At 42.4% G+C, this 18,044-nt stretch overlaps 1 protein-coding gene across 1 annotated transcript in view; it reads right to left on the bottom strand.

The window, feature by feature from the left end:
- trim44 (tripartite motif containing 44) overlaps positions 1-18,044 on the bottom strand; it is a 121,961-nt gene that overhangs the window by 85,823 nt on the left and 18,094 nt on the right. Inside the window, exon 2 of the mRNA XM_060838719.1 lies at positions 2,550-2,627. Coding sequence (XP_060694702.1) covers positions 2,550-2,627 — 78 coding nt within the window. The remainder of the gene's footprint in view (positions 1-2,549; positions 2,628-18,044) is intronic.

Genomic DNA, 18,044 nt, shown 5'->3' with positions numbered 1-18,044 from the left:
GAAAGGGCAGAGACATAAAACAAATATTTTGAGTAAAATTTAGAAAATCATGCCTAAAGCATGGGATTGTTTTGGAGTTTGAGAGGGTGAAGTCCCAATTTGCTTAAACTTAGCCTGTCTGTAATATGTTATGGATAGATGGATAGTGGGGAGAGGGGGTTAGGGGGAAGGCTTCCAACTGGTTACTCAGCTGGCCACCAACTTTTCTCCCACCACCTCCTCTGACAATTTTCCACCCTAAGAATAGAATTGGAACCAGAGTTTTACAAAACCACACCCAGAGTATAATGCACAGTTTGCACCCTTATATAAGGGCAGCCTAGGAAGAGTGTAACAAAGGTTTAGTAGATAGGTTCCTGGGCTGACAAGATAGTCTTGCAGGACAGATTTGAAAAAATTAAACTCCATACAGTTTAAAAGTAATGAGAACTGATCAAATTGAAATTGTCAAAATGCTTAACACAGTGGTTGCTGAAAACCAATATTCACCTGGATGGGTTAATGTTAAGGTTAACCCGAATCCCTGAATTTAGAACACAGAAGTATTCATGAGTTATGAGAACTGCCAAATAAAGTTACAAAGCTCCACTGAAACAAAGGGCAGGATTTCCCATTTCTTTTAAATGTGCAGAGAGGACATCTTTATGAACACAAATAAGAAAGCGAGCTGCACAACAGCACTGAAGACCAGAAGGAATGGGGTGGATGGGTGGGTGAAGTGGGGATGTTTGGTCATAGACTAGGGTTTATGAGGTAAGAGGGAACAGAGGCAACGGCAAGGAGGTGATTTTCAAAATCTATGTCAATAATTACCCACAGATTGGACAGATCAAGGCCTCGCCACACACATAATCCAGCTGGTAGGCTACTCTACTTTGAGTGAAAAAGGTACCAGGAACACAGTTAATCAGACCTTTGAGGGATGGGGCCCTAAACGGTTAATTGACCATTACAGAAAAGTCAACTATGGGTCTTACAGCCCAAACCTTAGTCTCTGAGGTGGCAGGAAGGTCAAACAATTGAATGGGTTAAATCAGTAGGAAAAAGCCCTACCAGGAAGGGTGATTGGAAGGGAGGTCACGATGTGTACTTATGACAAAGATGAATAATTTCTTGATTAGTAAGAGGATCATGGGTTGTGGGGAGAAGGAAGGAGAATGGGGTTAAGAAACGCAACAGACATAATTGACTGGCAAAGCAGGATTGATGGACCGAATGGTCTAATTCTGCCCCTAATCCTTCTGGTGGTGTGTGACTGTGTGTACACGCTTGGCCACTTGCTCCAAGTCCATTCACCTATCCCTGACCACACTGGCTCCTGATCAAACAATGTCTTGATTTTAAAATCCTCATCCTTGTTTTCAAATTCCACCTTGGCTTCACTGCACACTATTTCTGAAATCACCTCCAGCTCCACAATCCTCCAAGGTATCTGTGCTGCCTAATTCTATCCAATTTTAATCACTCCAGCATTACTGACCATTCCTTCAATTACCTCACTCCCTAGACTCAGGAATTTCCTCTCTACACTTGTCTGCATCTTTACCTCACTTTTTTTCTTTAAGTTGCCCCTTAGAACCCAACCCCTTTACCAACCTTTTCGCTATTTGACCTAAAATCTTTTAATGTCACTCAGCGTCATGTTTCGGTTTAAAATGTTGCTGTGATGTGCCGTGGAACATTTTATGTTACTTTAATTATTGTTGTTTTATGACCTCAGGACATCTCAAAAAACTTTACAACCAGTTAAGTACTTTTGAATTGTAGTCACTATTGTGCTGTAGGAAGTACAACAGCTAGTTTCAACAAAGCAAAGTTATCAATGTGATGATGATGATGAGATAATTTGTTCCTTGGTGTGGTTCGAACAGTAAATATTGACCAGAATACGGGTGACAACTCCTTTCCTCTGCTTTGAATAGTGCGATGGGATCTTTTACATCCAGCAGAGGTCTAGTGCAGGTCAGTTTTTAAAAAGATCTTATTTGAAAAATGGCACTTCAGATTGTACTGAAGGGCCAACTGAGATTATATGTTCAATTTACTGCTGTTGAACAGGAAATGATCAACCTCTAATTAAAGGTGACAGTATTACCACTGGGTCAGACTTGACATGAAATTGTGAAGCAGGGATAGTGTATGAACTCTATTCTTGACTGAAACTTAAAATGAACTACAAGATCACAACTGCTGTATTTATTTATCTCAAAGATCTATATGTACAGTGAATTTTCTAAGAACACTTCAGACTGAATCATACAATGTTGAAACAGTATCAGTGTTACTATTTAGTCAGAATGTAACACATTAGAAGGTTCCGCAACCAGTAAGGAGATAAATGGCCAGATAAACTGTTTTTAATGGTGTTGACCAATGGAGAAATATTAGCCAGGACATCAAGAGTACCCGTTGTTTAGCTACAAATTGTCTATGAGATATCACCTGTTTGCCTAACATTATTTTAAGAATGGTGTCTCATGTTAGCTCAAGTGCAAGAAACTATCTCTAAAAAGAGAATAGAGTATTGATACAGAGGAGTAGGCACTTACATTGGGGTCTGAGCTTTTCATCTTCAATCGTTCCACCATCTCCAGCATGGCACCCTTCAGGTCAATTGGAGGTCGATTCTAAGGAAGAGGAAGTGAGATAAGTCAAAGAAGTCTAAACACACCCAGCTTAGCTTTCAGCTTTTGACCTCATAGGTACAAGACACTCGGGAAATCCCAATGTTATTTCATTTTTATGTATACATGCCCTTTTGTATCCTATGAAACATACTGTAAAGGATATTAAAAAAGTAAATTCATACCTTTGAAAGAGTAATTTATTCCCTAAATGGAAATGAACATTGGAGGACAAAAGGGGAACGGGGATAGTCTAACTTCAGTCACCAAGGAACGATGGCGGGGTCCCAGCTGAGGAGCAACTTTTGTTTTGGAAAACTGGGAAAAGATGATTTCTTATACACTTGTTAGCAGAAATGTAAGAAACAATCTCACATCCAGATCATTTTGCTTTGAGATCAAGCGCATATTGTTTGGATAGGAACTGGGACTAGTAGAAGCTAGTGCTTTATTCACTGTGATCATCACAATATGAGCACATGACAGACTCTGTGTACCTGTGCAAGTGAATCACAAACTTGTCCTTTAAAAATGGAAATCTTGCCCTTTTAGTGATTAAACATCAGCTTTCTGTGTCACAGCGATAAAATAACTCTCCAACTTCAATCAGAAAAGTCAATCTAGCCAACACTTGCGATCTCTCTCCTTTCTATTTCTGAGAACCACGTGCATTAAGTGCAAAATTGATAAATGGTTAAGTGTGTTGGCAGTCCTGCAAAATAATTCAAAAGTACTAGCATTGATTAGTGCCCTTACACACAGATTCCCACAAAATATAATTTTGGATTCATTGATATTGAACTAGAGTTGAATCCAATTGGCAGGATTAGAAGTATACCTTTACTGTTAGCAGAAAAGGAACAGCTCAGTAAAGGGACCTTCATTTACACAGTGCTTCATCATATTTCATTGAAAGATCTGAGTGATTCATATATAATTCATTGCTTTGCAATATATTCATCACTATCATGTGCGTAGGTGAATGAACAGTTCATTCCTTTTTTGGATTGCATTGCTTGAGGGATGAACGTTGGCCAAGAAATTGGGAAAACTCCCTATCGTTCATCAAGTACTCCCTGGGATTTTTAAGATTCATTGAATAGTCAGTCAAAGCATGTGTTTAAGGAAAATTAATGCAGCGCTCCCTCAGTATTCCAGTTCCCTGCCAGCATACACATTCAGTTGCTGGAGGGAGGCTTGAAAACTGAAACCTTAGAAAATGAATCTGGGGAGATGACTCCAGGGAGTAAGGAAATAGGGGCAGAGAAGTTAAACAGATATTTTGCAAGTCTTTACGGTGGAAGATACTTTGAACATTCCATCAATACTAAAGAATATCAGTAGGAAATTAAGTACCACCTCTGTCACTAAAGAAGTAGTATTAGACAAACTAATAGGGCTCAAGGCAGATAATCCTTCTGGCCCTGATGGCTTCCATTCTAGCATCCTAGAAGAGGTAGATACAGAGGTACTAGATGCAAGGTAGTGGATACATTGGTTGTAACTTCACAAAAACCCTTGGATTCTGGAAAATTACCGAAGGATTGGAAAAATGCTAATGTGACACCCCTATTCAAAAAGGGAGAAAGGCAAAAGGTGGTTAACTATAGGCCAATTAGTTTAATATCTATTATTGGAAAAGTAATGGAATCAATTATTAAGGAAGTAACAGCTGAACATTTGGAAAATCATCATCTCATCAAGCAGAGTTAATATTCCTTCATGAAAGGGAAATCATGTTTGACTAACTTATTAGAGTTTTTCAAGGAAGCCTCAACCAGAATGGATAGAGGGGAACCAGAATGAGAATGTGTACAGGGTATAAGCAGGCAGAGAGAAAGAGTTAAGTTCTGGAGTTTTGTGAAACAAGACGATCAGCTGAGCATGCCTCAGATCAGACAAGAACTTACAGTTAACACTGGGGTGCTGGAGGCAAGGGTAATGGGTTAACAAGGTGGAAAATCATTCGTTATGTAGAGCCATTTAACAAGATGAGGTAGCATTCAGTATTTGACATCAGTTAACAAGGTGAAAAGTATTCATTCTCTTTCCAATCCTCCCACTTCCTCCAAACTAAAGGAGTTCTCTTTCCAATCCTCCCACTTCCTCCAAACTAAAGGAGTTGCCATGGACACCCGCATGGGCACCAGCAATGCCTGTCTCTTCGAAGGATATGTGGAACAGTCCATCTTCCGCAACTACACTGGCACCACCCCCCACCTTTTCCTCCGCTACATCAATGACTGTATCGGCGCTGCCTCGTGCTCCCATGAGGAGGTTGAACAGTTCATCAACTTTACCAAACCTTCCATCCCGACCTCAAATTCACCTGAACCATCTCAGACTCCTCCCTCCCCTTCCTAGACCTTTCCATTTCTATCTCGGGCGACCGAATCAACACAGACATCTACTATAAACCGACTGACTCCCACAGCTACCTGGACTACACCTCCTCCCACACTGCCCCCTGTAAAAACGCCATCCCACATTCCCAATTCTTTCGTCTCTGCCGCATCTGCTCCCAGGAGGACCAGTTCCAATACCGTACAGCCCAGATGGCCTCCTTCTTCAAAGACCGCAGATTCCCCCCAGACGTGATCGACGATGCCCTCCACCGCATCTCCTCCACTTCCCGTTCCTCCGCCCTTGAGCCCCAACCCTCCAACTGCCACCAGGACAGAACCCCACTGGTTCTGACCTACCACCCCACCAACCTCTGTATACAGCGTATCATCCGCCGTCATTTCCACCACCTCCAAACGGACCCCACCACCAGGGATATATTTCTCTCCCCTCCCCTATCAGCGTTCCGCAAAGACCACTCCCTTCGTGACTCCCTCGACAGGTCCACACCCCCCACCAACTCAACCTCCACTCCCGGCACCTTCCCCTGCAACCGCAGGAAATGCAAAACTTGCGCCCACACCTCCTCCCTTACTTCTCTCCAAGGCCCCAAGGGATCCTTCCATATCCACACAAATTCACCTGCACCTCCACACACACCATCTATTGCATCCACTGCACCCGATGTGGCCTCCTCTAGATTGGGGAGACAGGCCGCCTACTTGCGGAACGCTTCAGGGAACACCTCTGGGACGCTGGACCAACCAACCCAACCACCCCGTGGCTCAACACTTTAACTCTCCCTCCCACTCCACCAAGGACATGCAGGTCCTTGGACTCCTCCATCGCCAGAACATAACAACACGACGATTGGAGGAAGAGCGCCTCATCTTCCGCCTGGGAACCCTCCAACCACAAGGGATGAACTCAGATTTCTCCAGTTTCCTCATTTCCCCTCCCCCCACCTTGTCTCAGTCGATTCCCTCGAACTCAGCACCGCCCTCCTAACCTGCAATTTTCTTCCTGACCTCTCCGCCCCCACCCCACTCCGGCCTATCACCCTCACCTTTGACCTCCTTCCGCCTATCACATCTCCATCGCCCCTCCCCCAAGTCCCTCCTCCCTACCTTTTATCTTAGCCTGCTGGACACACTTTCCTCATTCCTGATGAAGGGCTTATGCCCGAAACGTCGAATTTCCTGTTCCTTGGATGCTGCCTGACCTGTTGCGCTTTAACCAGCAATACATTTTCAGCTCTGATCTCCAGCATCTGCAGACCTCACTTTTTACTCTTCATTATGTAAAGTTAATTATTCATTGCGTAACAGCAGATGGCTTAATCTTTACTGTTGATACTTATTGATTTTAACAGTCACCCAATTAACATGTATGTTGCCTTATTTGGATGCTCCTCCCTGTAAAATGACTATATAGTTAATTGAGAAACTGTTGTTCGAGAGAAGACCGTGAACTCATGTCTCTGTGCAGGTGGGTGATCATTCTCTCTCCCTTCAGGGTTCCGAGTAAAGACAAAGGAGGTAAAACTATATTGGGTCTCCGAGTGTTTTGCTTCGACTGAGGGGGGAGCCGGGCCGACAAGTATAAATGTTGCATTTGGACTTCCAAAGGTTGTTTGACAAGTTACCTCATAAGGTTACATCATAAGGTAAGTGAAACACATGATGCTAGGAGTATATTGGCCTGGATAGAAATTTGGCTTGAGCAGGAAACAACAAATAGGGATAAGGGGTTCTTTTATACATTGGCAACATAGAGTCATAGAGATGAAACAGATCCTTCGGTCCAACCAGTCCATGCCGACCAGATATCCCAACCCAATCTAGTCCCACCTGCCAGCGCCCGGCCCATATCCCTCTGACAGCTCATTTCATAGATGTACCACTCTCTGTGTGAAAACATTGCCCGTAGGTCTCTTTTATATCTAAACCTATGCCCTCTAGTTCCTGACTCCCCGACCCCAGGGAAAAGACTTTGCCAATTTACCCTATCCCTTGCCCCTCATAATTTTGTAAACCTCTATAAGTTCACCCCTCAGCCTCCAACGCTCCAGGGAAAACAGCCCAACATGTGACCAGTGGGTTCTGCAGGGGACAGTGCTGAGACTACACATGTTTACAATACATATTAATGATTTGGCAGAAGGAAGTGAATGTACTGGAGACAAATTTACAAACAACATAAAAATAGGTGGAAAGGCAAGTTGTGCAAGAGACAGAAACAATTTAGTGATATATTGATAGTTTAAGTACTTGGGGGAAAAAAGTAAGCAAATGGAGTATAATGTGGGAAAATATCAAATATTTCATTTTTAAGGTGTTTGGGAGACTCTAGGACCGGGGGCAACGTCTCAGAATAAATGTTTCATTTTAAGACTGAGGTGAAGAGGAACTTCTTCTCACTGAAGGTTGAGTGTCTTTGGAACTCCTTGTCAGAGAGCTGTGGGGACAGAGTCCTTGTTTATATTTAAAGCTGAGATAACTTCTTGATTAGTAGGGGAGATCAAAGCCTACAGGGTAAAGGCGGGATAGTGGATGTGAGAAATATTAGATCAGCCATGATTCTATCGAATGCAGAACAGGCTCAAGGAGCTGAATGGCCTAGTCCTGATACTATTCTTATTATCTTACTATGGTCTTCAACTGACAGGTGAGCATGCTCCCAACTGAACCAAGCTGATACTTATGATGAATATTGAGGGAAAATCTCATGATCCACTCTATTCCTGCCTCTCATATTTTGTCTATATTGATTTTTTTTGTTCTTATGTTCTTCGATGCCTTTCTCCCTTCCTTTGTCCTCAGTCTCCCACCAGCTTCGCTTATTCACACTATCCCTCAAGTTTTCTCACTTTTCAAAATTTGTCATTCAGTTTTGAAAGATCCTTAATGCAGGATTATATGCAGATCCACAGTGCAGTGATCATAGCAGAAAGAATTGAATTGGACAACTCTGGAAGGCCACTGCTCAAGGCTCGATATGCATGCTCAAGCCATCAGTGGATGCGTTAACATCAGGTTCATCAGCCGCATTCACAAGATAGTACAGAATGTCAACAAGCACAACGCAATGCCATACATTGCCATTCAGCTCCTTGAGCCTGTTCTGCTATTCGATAGAATCATGGCTGATCTAATATTTCTCACATCCACTATCCCGCCTTTACCCTGTAGGCTTTGATCTCCCCTACTAATCAAGAAGTTATCTCAGCTTTAAATATAAACAAGGACTCTGTCCCCACAGCTCTCTGACAAGGAGTTCCAAAGACACTCAACCTTCAGTGAGAAGAAGTTCCTCTTCACCTCAGTCTTAAAATGAAATGTTTATTCTCAAGACCAACCACAACGTTGTCATCAAACATCAGGCAAAGGAGGAGCCATTATCATACAGAATAGAAAGGACTACTGCAAAGAAGCATCCTGACAACTGAACAACCAAGAACACTGCAGACGACTACCTGCTGATCTGACCAAAGAACGCACCCATCAACTCAACAGACTGATCAAGACCTTCGATCCAGACCTTCACAGTATCCTATGCACTTTCATCCTGCATACTTCTCAGATTGGAGATGTCTACTGCCTTGCAAAGATACACAAAGCCAACACACCTGGATATCCCATTGTATCAGGCAACGGGACCCTGTGAGAGAACCTTTGTAGCTATGTCGAGGACATCTTGAAACTCCTTGTACAATGAACCCCCAGGCTCTTTCGTGACACTACAGAATTCTTATAGAAACTCAGCACCCACAAATCCATCAGTTGAAACAGGAACATTCGTTGTTTCAATGGATGTTTTGGCACTCTATACCAGCATCCCCCACGATGACGGCATTGCTGTAACAGCTTCAGTACTAAACACCAACAACTGCCAATTTCCAGACGCCATCCTACAACCCATCTGCTTCATCCTCAACCATGTCTTCACCTTGGACAACTAGCTCATCCAGACACACGATACAGCCATGGGGGACCAAATTTGCATTCCAATACACCCACATTTTCAAGCGCAACTTTGAGCAAGATTTATTTGCTGCACAGGCCTTCCAACCAACGCTGTACACCAGATAAATCAACATTTTCTTCCTTTTGACTCATGACGAGGAATCACTGATATGACTACACAATGATATCAACAAGTTTCATCCCATCATCAGATTACCATGGCCTACACTTCAGAATCAGTCTCATTCTTGGGCACATGCATCTCTATCAAGGTCAGATACCTCAGTACCTCACTCTACCATAAGCTCACAGATGACCTCATGATGTTGCACCTCTCTAGTTTTGACCCTAAAAATAGAGTCAAAGAGATGTACAGCACGGAAACAGACCCTTCGGTCCAATTTGTCCATGCCGACCAGATATCCTAACCGAATCTAGTCCCACCTGCCGACACCCAGCCCATATCCCTCCAAACCCTTCCTATTCATATAACCATCCAGATGTCTTTGAAATATTGCAATTGTACCAGCCTCCAACACTTCCTCTGGCAGCTCATTCCATATGCATACGACCCTCTGCGTGAGAAAGTTCCGCTTTAGTCTCTTTTATATTTTTCCCCTCTCACCTTAAACCAATACCCTCGAGATCTAGACTCCCCCACCCAAGGAAGAGACTTTGTCTATTTATCCTATTCATGCCCCTCATGATTTTAGAAACGTCTATAAGGTCACCCCTCAGCCTCCGACACTCTGGGGCAAACAGCACCAGCCTATTCAACCTCTCCCTATAGCTCAAATCTGCCAACCCTGGCAACATCCTTGCAAATCTTTTCTGAACCCTTTCAAGTTTCACAATATCTTTCCAATAGGAAGGAACCAGAATTGCATGCAATAGTCCAACAATGGCCTGACCAATATCCTGTACAGTCGCAACATGACCTCCCAACTCCTGTACTCAATAAAGGAAAGCATACCAAATGCCTTCTTCACTATCCTATTTACCTGTGACTCCACTTTTAAGGAGTATGAACCTGCACTCCAAGGTCTCTTTATTCAGCAACACTCCCTAGGACCTTACCATTAAGAGTATAAGTCCTGTTAAGGTTTGCTTTCCCAAAATGCAGCACCTCGCATTTATCTGCCACTTCTCAGCCCATTGGCCCATCTGATCAAGATCCCGTTGTAATCTGAGGTAACCTTCTTTGCTGTCCACTACATCTCCAATTTTGGTGTCATCTGCAAACTTACCAACTATACCTCTTATGCTCACATCCAAATCATTTATATAAATGTTGAAACGCATTTGACATAGCACCGATCCTTGTGGCACTCCATTGTCACATGCCACAGTCTGAAAAACAATATGTTGAAGAAGCCATCCCCTATGGACAAGCCCTGCGCATACATACGATCTGCTCAGTTGAGATGGAGCGTGATGGATACCTAAAGATGATGAAAGACGCTATCATAAGAATGAGATAGGATTCTCAACTCATCGATCGCCAGTTTTGGTATGTCACAGCAAAAAAGTGCAACAACTGCAGAAGACAGGCACGAGACAAGACCGATAGAGTAGCCTTTGTCATCCAGTACTTCCCCGGAGCAGAGAAACTATGCCATTTCTCTGTCTTCAACATGTCATTGATGATGATGAAGAAACACTCGCCAAGATCATTTCTATGCCTCCACGTCTCGCTGTCAAGCCTTAAACAGACCATTGTTTGCAGCAAACTACTTAGCCTTCAGGATAACATTGACAACAACACCACACAACCCTGCCATCGCAACCTCTGCAAGACATGCCAGATCATCGAGGATATTACCATCACACATGGGAGCACCACCCATCACATACATGGCAGATACATGTGACTCGGTCAATGTTGTCTATCACATATGCTGCAAATAAGGACGCCTTGAGGAATGATATATTGGTGAGACCGTACAGGTGCTACGACAACGGATGAATGGATCCTGTGCAACAACTGCTAGACAGGAATATTCCCTCCCATGTAAGGGAACACTTCCGTGGTCAAGGGCATTCAGCCTCCGATCTTCGGGTAAACTTTCTCCAAAGTGGTCTTTCAGATACACCACAATGCAGAATCGCAAGTAGAAACTAATAGCCAAGGTTCATACCCATGAAGGTGGCCTCAACCATGATCTTGGGTTCATGTCGTGCTACATGAAACCCCACCATACTGTTCTGTATTTGTAAGATCTTCCTTGCTAATTTGTTTTGACACCATCACCTTGATAACTTGCAATGGTCTCTCTACCTGCATTAGTTTGTACAGTTTTGGATTACTTGTTACTTTGGTTAGATCCTCGGCATGTGACTCTTCTGCCTATCATATTATTCCAGCCATTTGATTTGTCTCCAGCACCATCTTATTTTTAATTTTTTGTAATTCTCTCCCTGCCTCAATTAATTGGATCATAGGTGATCCCTTCCATTGCTATTCAGCTGGTGATACTTTATTCATACTATCTGACACTTTTGATTACCCGCAGACTTGTTATTCAGTCACTTCCACCATTTATACCATCTTTTATCTCTCTGCATATAAATTCTGTGCCTGTGTGCTTCTCTTCACTCTACCTGATGAAGGAGCAGTGCTCTGAAAGCTTGCAATTTCAAATAAACCTTTTGAACTATAATCTGTTGTTGTGTGCCTTCTGACCTTGTCCATTCCAGTCCAACATCAGCACCTCCACATCAGGATTATCTGTGCAATTACACAACTGATATCATAACTGAGAAAGTGGTTGGCTCCAGTTTTGTCCTTCATCTTTACACACAGCTTTATATTTATACTTATTTGTTTATTGTATTATTCATTATGATCAGCCACCTCCACAGTTCAACAACCACAACTTGTATTTCTACAGATTCAAATGAAATCACTAGATTATGTTGATCAACACCATAAAATGAAACAATGAACATATTCTCTTCTCTCCATTTAAATAAACAGTTAATATTTATACAATGAAAACTTTAACACAAATTAAATCAAAAGCCTTCATGTAATATGGGATTCCCCTCCTCTAGGCAACAATTAATTTGCTCCTATATCAGTGTGAGTTCAATTCTTGCACCATTGAGGTTACCATTGAAGGACTGTCTTTCTCATCCTATCCCCTCACATGAGACGTGGTGACAGTAAGGTTAAACTACCACCAGTCATCTCCCTCTAATGAAAGAGCAGTCCTGTGGTCTGGTTAGCTTAACCTTTGCTTTTATTTTCCTTGTTAAACAATCAAACAGTTGATAGCTAGCATCCACCCACGCTAATTTTAAAGACTGCTTTCTCTACTGCATTTGTTTTAAGGCAGCAGAGTCAATCTGCTACCTTTCCTCCTTCATGCTTTAGGAAGCAGATAGATAATCATTTGTTGTGCAATAATCTATGACATTCACTTGGGGACAACTATTAGGAACAAAAAGGTAGCTAGGTCCACTCAAGGACAAAGGAGGAAATTTATGTGTGCGGCCATAGGAAGTGGCTGCAATCCATAATGAATACTTTGCATTGGTATTCACCAAGGAGAAAGACATGGATTATATAATTTTAGGGAGGGGTATGATGAAATTCTAGGGCAAGTTGACATTAAAAAGATGGTGATGTTGGGTGTCTTGAAAACATTAAGGTAAGTAAGTCCCAGCACCTGATGAGATCTATCCCACAATACTGAAGGAGGCAAGGGAAGGGATTGCTGGGGATTTGACAGAGATCTTTGTAACCTCTTTAGCCACAGGCAAGGTCCCAGAAGAATAGCCAATGTTGTTTCTTTGTTAAAGAAGGGCAACAGGAATAATTCAGGAAGTTATAAGGCGGTGAGCCCTACATCACTGGTTGGGAAATTATTGGAGAAGATTCCTAGGAACAGGACTCGCTTGCATTTCGAAAAGAATGGACTTATTATGGATAGTCAGCACGGCTGTGTGTGGTGGCGATCTTGCCACTCAAACTTGATTGAGCTTTTTGAGGAAGTGACGAACATGATTGAAGGTAGGGCAGTGGATATTGTCTGCATGGATTTTATTAAAGCATTTGACAAGGTCCCTCATGCTAGACTGGTCCAGAAGATTAAGCCAAATGGGATCCATAGTGAGTAGATAAGTTGAATACAAAATTGGCTTGAGCATAGAAGACAGAGGATTACTTTTCTCCTGCCTGAAAGTCTGTGACCAGTGGTGTTCCACAAAGGTTGGTGCTGGGGCCTCTGTTGTTTGCAACATAAATGATTTGGATGAAAATGTAGATGGTACAATTAGTGGTTTGCATGTGACATGACGACTGGTGGAAGTCTGGATAGTCAGGAAGGTTGTCAAAGGATACAGTAAGATATAGGTCGGTAGGAAAATTGACTGCAGAAATGGCTGATGGAGTTTAATCTGGACAAGTGATACATTTGGGAAGTTATACACAAGAGGAACGTGTACAGTAAAAAGAGGGACCATTAGGAGAAGTAATATACAGAGGGAGTTTGGGGTACAAATCCATAGACCCCTGAAGGTGGCAACAAGAAGTGAAATAGGTGGTAAAGGCGGCATGCTTGTCTGGATTGGTTGGGGCAGTGAGTAGAAAAGTTGGCAAGCCATGGCATCTATATAAAACTTTAGTTTGGCTACATTTGGAATACAGTGTGCAGTCCTGGTCAGCACACTATAGGAAGTGGAGGCTTTGGCAAGGGTGCAAAAGACTTTTATCACCATTTTTGCCTGGATTGAAGTGCATTAGGAGAGCCTGGTCAAACTTGGAATGTTTTTGCTTAAGTATCAGAGGCTGAGGGACAGTTTGATATAAGTATATAAAATTATAACAGGCATGGATAGGGTGGATAGTTGGAGACTCTTTCCCAGGGTGAAAATGTCATATAGCAAGGGGTATATATATTTAAGGTGGGAGGGGGAATGTTTAAAGGAGATGAACAATGCAAGTTTTTATTTTAACACAGAGGGTGTAAGGTGCTTGAACATGCTGCCGGGGGAGGTGGTGGAAGCAGATATGATAGCAACGCTTAAGAGGCAATTAGACAAACACATGAAAAGGCAGAGAATAGAAAGGTACAGACCATGTGAGGCAGATGAAATGAGTTTAGAATGGCTTGGTGAGCTGAAGGGCCTGTTCCTATTGCTGTATTGTTCAATGTTCTATTAGTTATGAATCATGTTTTACGAATATATCTGAGTTTAGAAATTGAAATTATCTGAATGGAAATATGTTCATTTAATAAAGTCTGAATTGGAGTTGGAAGACAGCAAACAATAGTTTGCCCCTTTGAGTTTCATGATGGAGACAGCAAATCTACAGCAAATCTACAGTTTTACACTAGTCATATGGTTCAAACGGATCATTACCATCATCATGGAATTCCCACACTGTGAAAACAGGCCATTTGGCCCAACAAGTCCATTTTGAAGGTTAAGTTAATGAGTTTAAATCTCTTTCTCAGATGTCTCGCAGTGTTCCAAACTGAAATGGGGACAGATTGGAGGGAGATATTTTTCTTTTGGTTTTGTGTTTTTAATCTGTGTGATGTTTCACAGGAATAAATAGCTTAAATCAGCCTTGTAGCAGATTTGAGACAAGTAGAAACAAAATGTCTTGATTTCATGCCAGGAGAAGTGAAGTAATTCTAAAGATCCTGCAAAATGTAGCGACACTCTTGGTGGGAGATAAATGTCAAACATGGAGTGTCATAGAGATGTACAACATGGAAACAGGCCCTTTGGTCCAAATCGTCCATGCCGACCAGATATCCCAACCCAATCTAGTCCCACCTGCCAGCACCTGGCCCATATCCCTCCAAACCCTTCCTATTCATATACCCATCCAAATGCCTCTTAATTGCAATTGTACCAGCCTCCACCACTTCCTCTGGCAGCTCATTCCATACATGTATCACCCTCTGTGTGAAAAAAATTGCCCCATAGGTCTCTTTTATATCTTTCCCCTCTCACCCTAAACCTATGCCCTCTAGTTTTGGACTCCCCCAACCCAGGGAAAAGACTTTGCCGATTTACCTGATCCATGCTCCTCATAATTTTGTAAACTTCTATAAGGTCACCCCTCAGCCTCCGATGCTCCAGGGAACATAGCCCTAGTCTGTTTGCCCTCTCCATACAGCTCAAATCATCTAACAACATCCTTGTTAATCTTTTCTGAACCCTTTCAAGTTTCACAACATGGTCTGATAGGAAGGAGACCAGAATTGCACGCAATATTCCAACTGTGGCCTAACCAATGTCCTGTACAGCCACAACATGACCTCCCAACTCCTGTACTCAATACTCTGACCAATAAAGGAAAGCATACCAAACGCCTTCTTCACTATCTTATCTACCTGCGACTCCACTTTCAAGGAGCTATGAACCTGCACTTCAAGGTCTCTTTGTTCAGCAACACTCCCTAGGACCTTACCATTAAGTGTATAAGTCCTGCTAAGATTTGCTTTCCCAAAATGTAGCACCTCACATTTATCTGAATTAAACTCCATCTGCCACCTTTTAGCCCATTGACTCGTCTAGTCAAGATCCTGTTGTAATCTGAGGTAACCCTCTTCGCTGTCCACTACACCACCACTTTTGGAGTCATTTGCAAACTTACTAACTGTACCTCTTATGCTTGCATCCAAATCAAATCATTTATGTAAATGACAAAAAGTAGAGGACCCAGCACCGATCCTTGTGGCACTCCACTTGTCACAGGCCTCCAGTCTGAAAAACAAACCTCCATCACCACCCTCTGTCTTCTATCTTTGAGCCAGTTCTGTATTCAAATGGCTAGTTCACCCTGTATTCCATGAGATTGAACCTTGCTAATCAGTCTCCCGTGGTGAACCTTGCCGAACGCCTTACTGAAGTCCATATAGATCACATCTACTGCTCTGCCCGCATCAATCCACTTTGTTACTTCCTCAAAAAAACTCGATCAAGTTTATGAGACATGATTTCCCATGCACAAAGCCATGTTGACTATCCTGAATCAGTCCTTGCCTTTCCAAATACACGTACATCCTGCCCCTCAGGTTTCCCTCCAACAACTTGCCCACCACTGACGTCAGGCTCACTGGTCTATAGTTCCCTGGCTTGTCTTTACCACCCTTCTTAAACAGTGGCACCATGTTTGCCAACCTCTAATCTTCTGGCACCTCACCTGTGACTATCGATGATACAAATATCTCAACAAGAGGCCCAGCAATCACTTCTCTAGCTTTCCACAGAGTTCTAGGGTACACCTGGTCAGGTCCTGGGGTTTTATCCACTTTTATGCTTTTCAAAACATCCAGCACTTCTGCCTCTGTAATCTGGACATTTTGCAAGATGTCACCATCTATTCCCTACAGTCGATATTTTCTATATCCTCTTCCACGGTAAATACTGATGCAAAATACTCATTTAGTATTTCCGCCATTTTCTGTGGCTCCACACAAAGACCGCCTTGCTGATCTGTGAGGGGCCCTATTCTCTCCCTAGTTACCCTTTTATCCTTAATTTATTTGTAAAAACTCTTTGGATTCTCCTTAATTGTATTTGCCAAAGCTATATCATGTCCCCTTTTTGCTCTCCTGATTTCCTTCTTAAGTATACTCCTACTTCCTTTATACTCTTCTAAGGATTCACTTGATCTATCCTGTCTATCCTTACATATGCTTCCTTCTTTTTCTTAACCAAACCCTCAATTTCTTTAGTCATCCAGCATTCCCTATACCTACCAGCCTTTGCTTTCACCCTAACACAAATATACATTCTCTGGATTCTTGTTGTCTCATTTCTGAAGTCTTCCCATTTTCCAGCCGTCCCTTTACCTGTGAATATCTGCCCCTAATCAGCTTTTGAAAGTTCTTGCCTAATACCGTCAAAATTGGCAGTCCCAGCCTATGTTTGGAAAGTTAAAATCCCCTACCATAACTACCCTATTATTCTTACAGATAGCTGAGATCTCCTTACAAGTTTGTTTCTCAATTTCCCTCTGACTATTAGGGGGTCTATAATACAATCCCAATAAGGTTATCATCCCTTTCTTATTTCTCAGTTCTACCCAAATAACTTCCCTGGATGTATTTCTGGGAATATCCCCCCCCTCAGCACAGCTGTAATGCTATCCCTTATCAAAAATACCACACACACCCCTGCCTTCCTGTAGCATTTGTATCCTGGAACAATAAACTGCCAGTCCTGTCCATCCTTGAGCCATATTTCCGTAACTGCTATAATATCCTAGTCCCATGTTTCTAACCATGCCCTGAGTTCATCTGCCTTTCCTGTTGGGCGCCTTGCATTGAAATTAATGCAGTTTAACTTATTAGCCCTACCTGCCCTGACTGTTTGATGCTCTCCTGTTCTCAACTGTACCAGTCTCAGATTGATCTCTTTCCTCACTATCTCACTGGGTCCAACCCCTCACCACCTTACTAGTTTAAATCCTCCCAAGTAGCTCTTGCAAATCTCCCTGCCAGTATCTTAGTCCCCTTCCAATTTAAGTGCAATCCATCCTTCTTGTACAGGTCACCTCTACCCCAAAAGAGATTGCAATGATCCAAAAATGTAAATCCTTCCCCTATATACCAGCTCCTCAGCCATGCATTCATTTTCTCTATTCTCCTATTCCTGCCCTCACTACCTCGTAACTTGGTCTGAACAAAAGTGTTCACAAAATCTTGTGTCAAGTTAGCAGACTTGCTTTACTTAACTCTTACACAATAAACATTTTTGTTCAAGACATGAACATCTTGTGGTGAAATTCTTTCAGTTGATAAATTGAGTTTGAATTTCTTTGTCAAAAATTACTGGTCTCCTCAAGGATCATAACACACTGCCCAGATATTGTCAAAAGGTTGACCTTCTGATGACTCAACACTAACTAAAATCATATGGGGCTTATTAGTAAATTGTAGCAATTTAAACACAAGTACTTATCCAGGGATTCCCAACTTGAATTTTGTCAATCATCTGTACAAGCCGTTAATGTTTGATTTCTTTCTCCGTGCACAATCTGCTTTCCAGAATTTAGCAAAGTCCTACCATGCTTCAGGAATTTAATAGATCATCTTTCTTCCAAGTCTTATCCAAAAACCTCAGAAGAAGATCCAAACCACCATTA

The sequence above is a fragment of the Hemiscyllium ocellatum genome, chromosome 18 (assembly GCF_020745735.1).
Source record: "Hemiscyllium ocellatum isolate sHemOce1 chromosome 18, sHemOce1.pat.X.cur, whole genome shotgun sequence".
In the NCBI taxonomy this organism is placed as follows: Eukaryota; Metazoa; Chordata; class Chondrichthyes; order Orectolobiformes; family Hemiscylliidae; genus Hemiscyllium; species Hemiscyllium ocellatum.
This window is presented reverse-complemented; position numbering and strand designations above follow the sequence as displayed.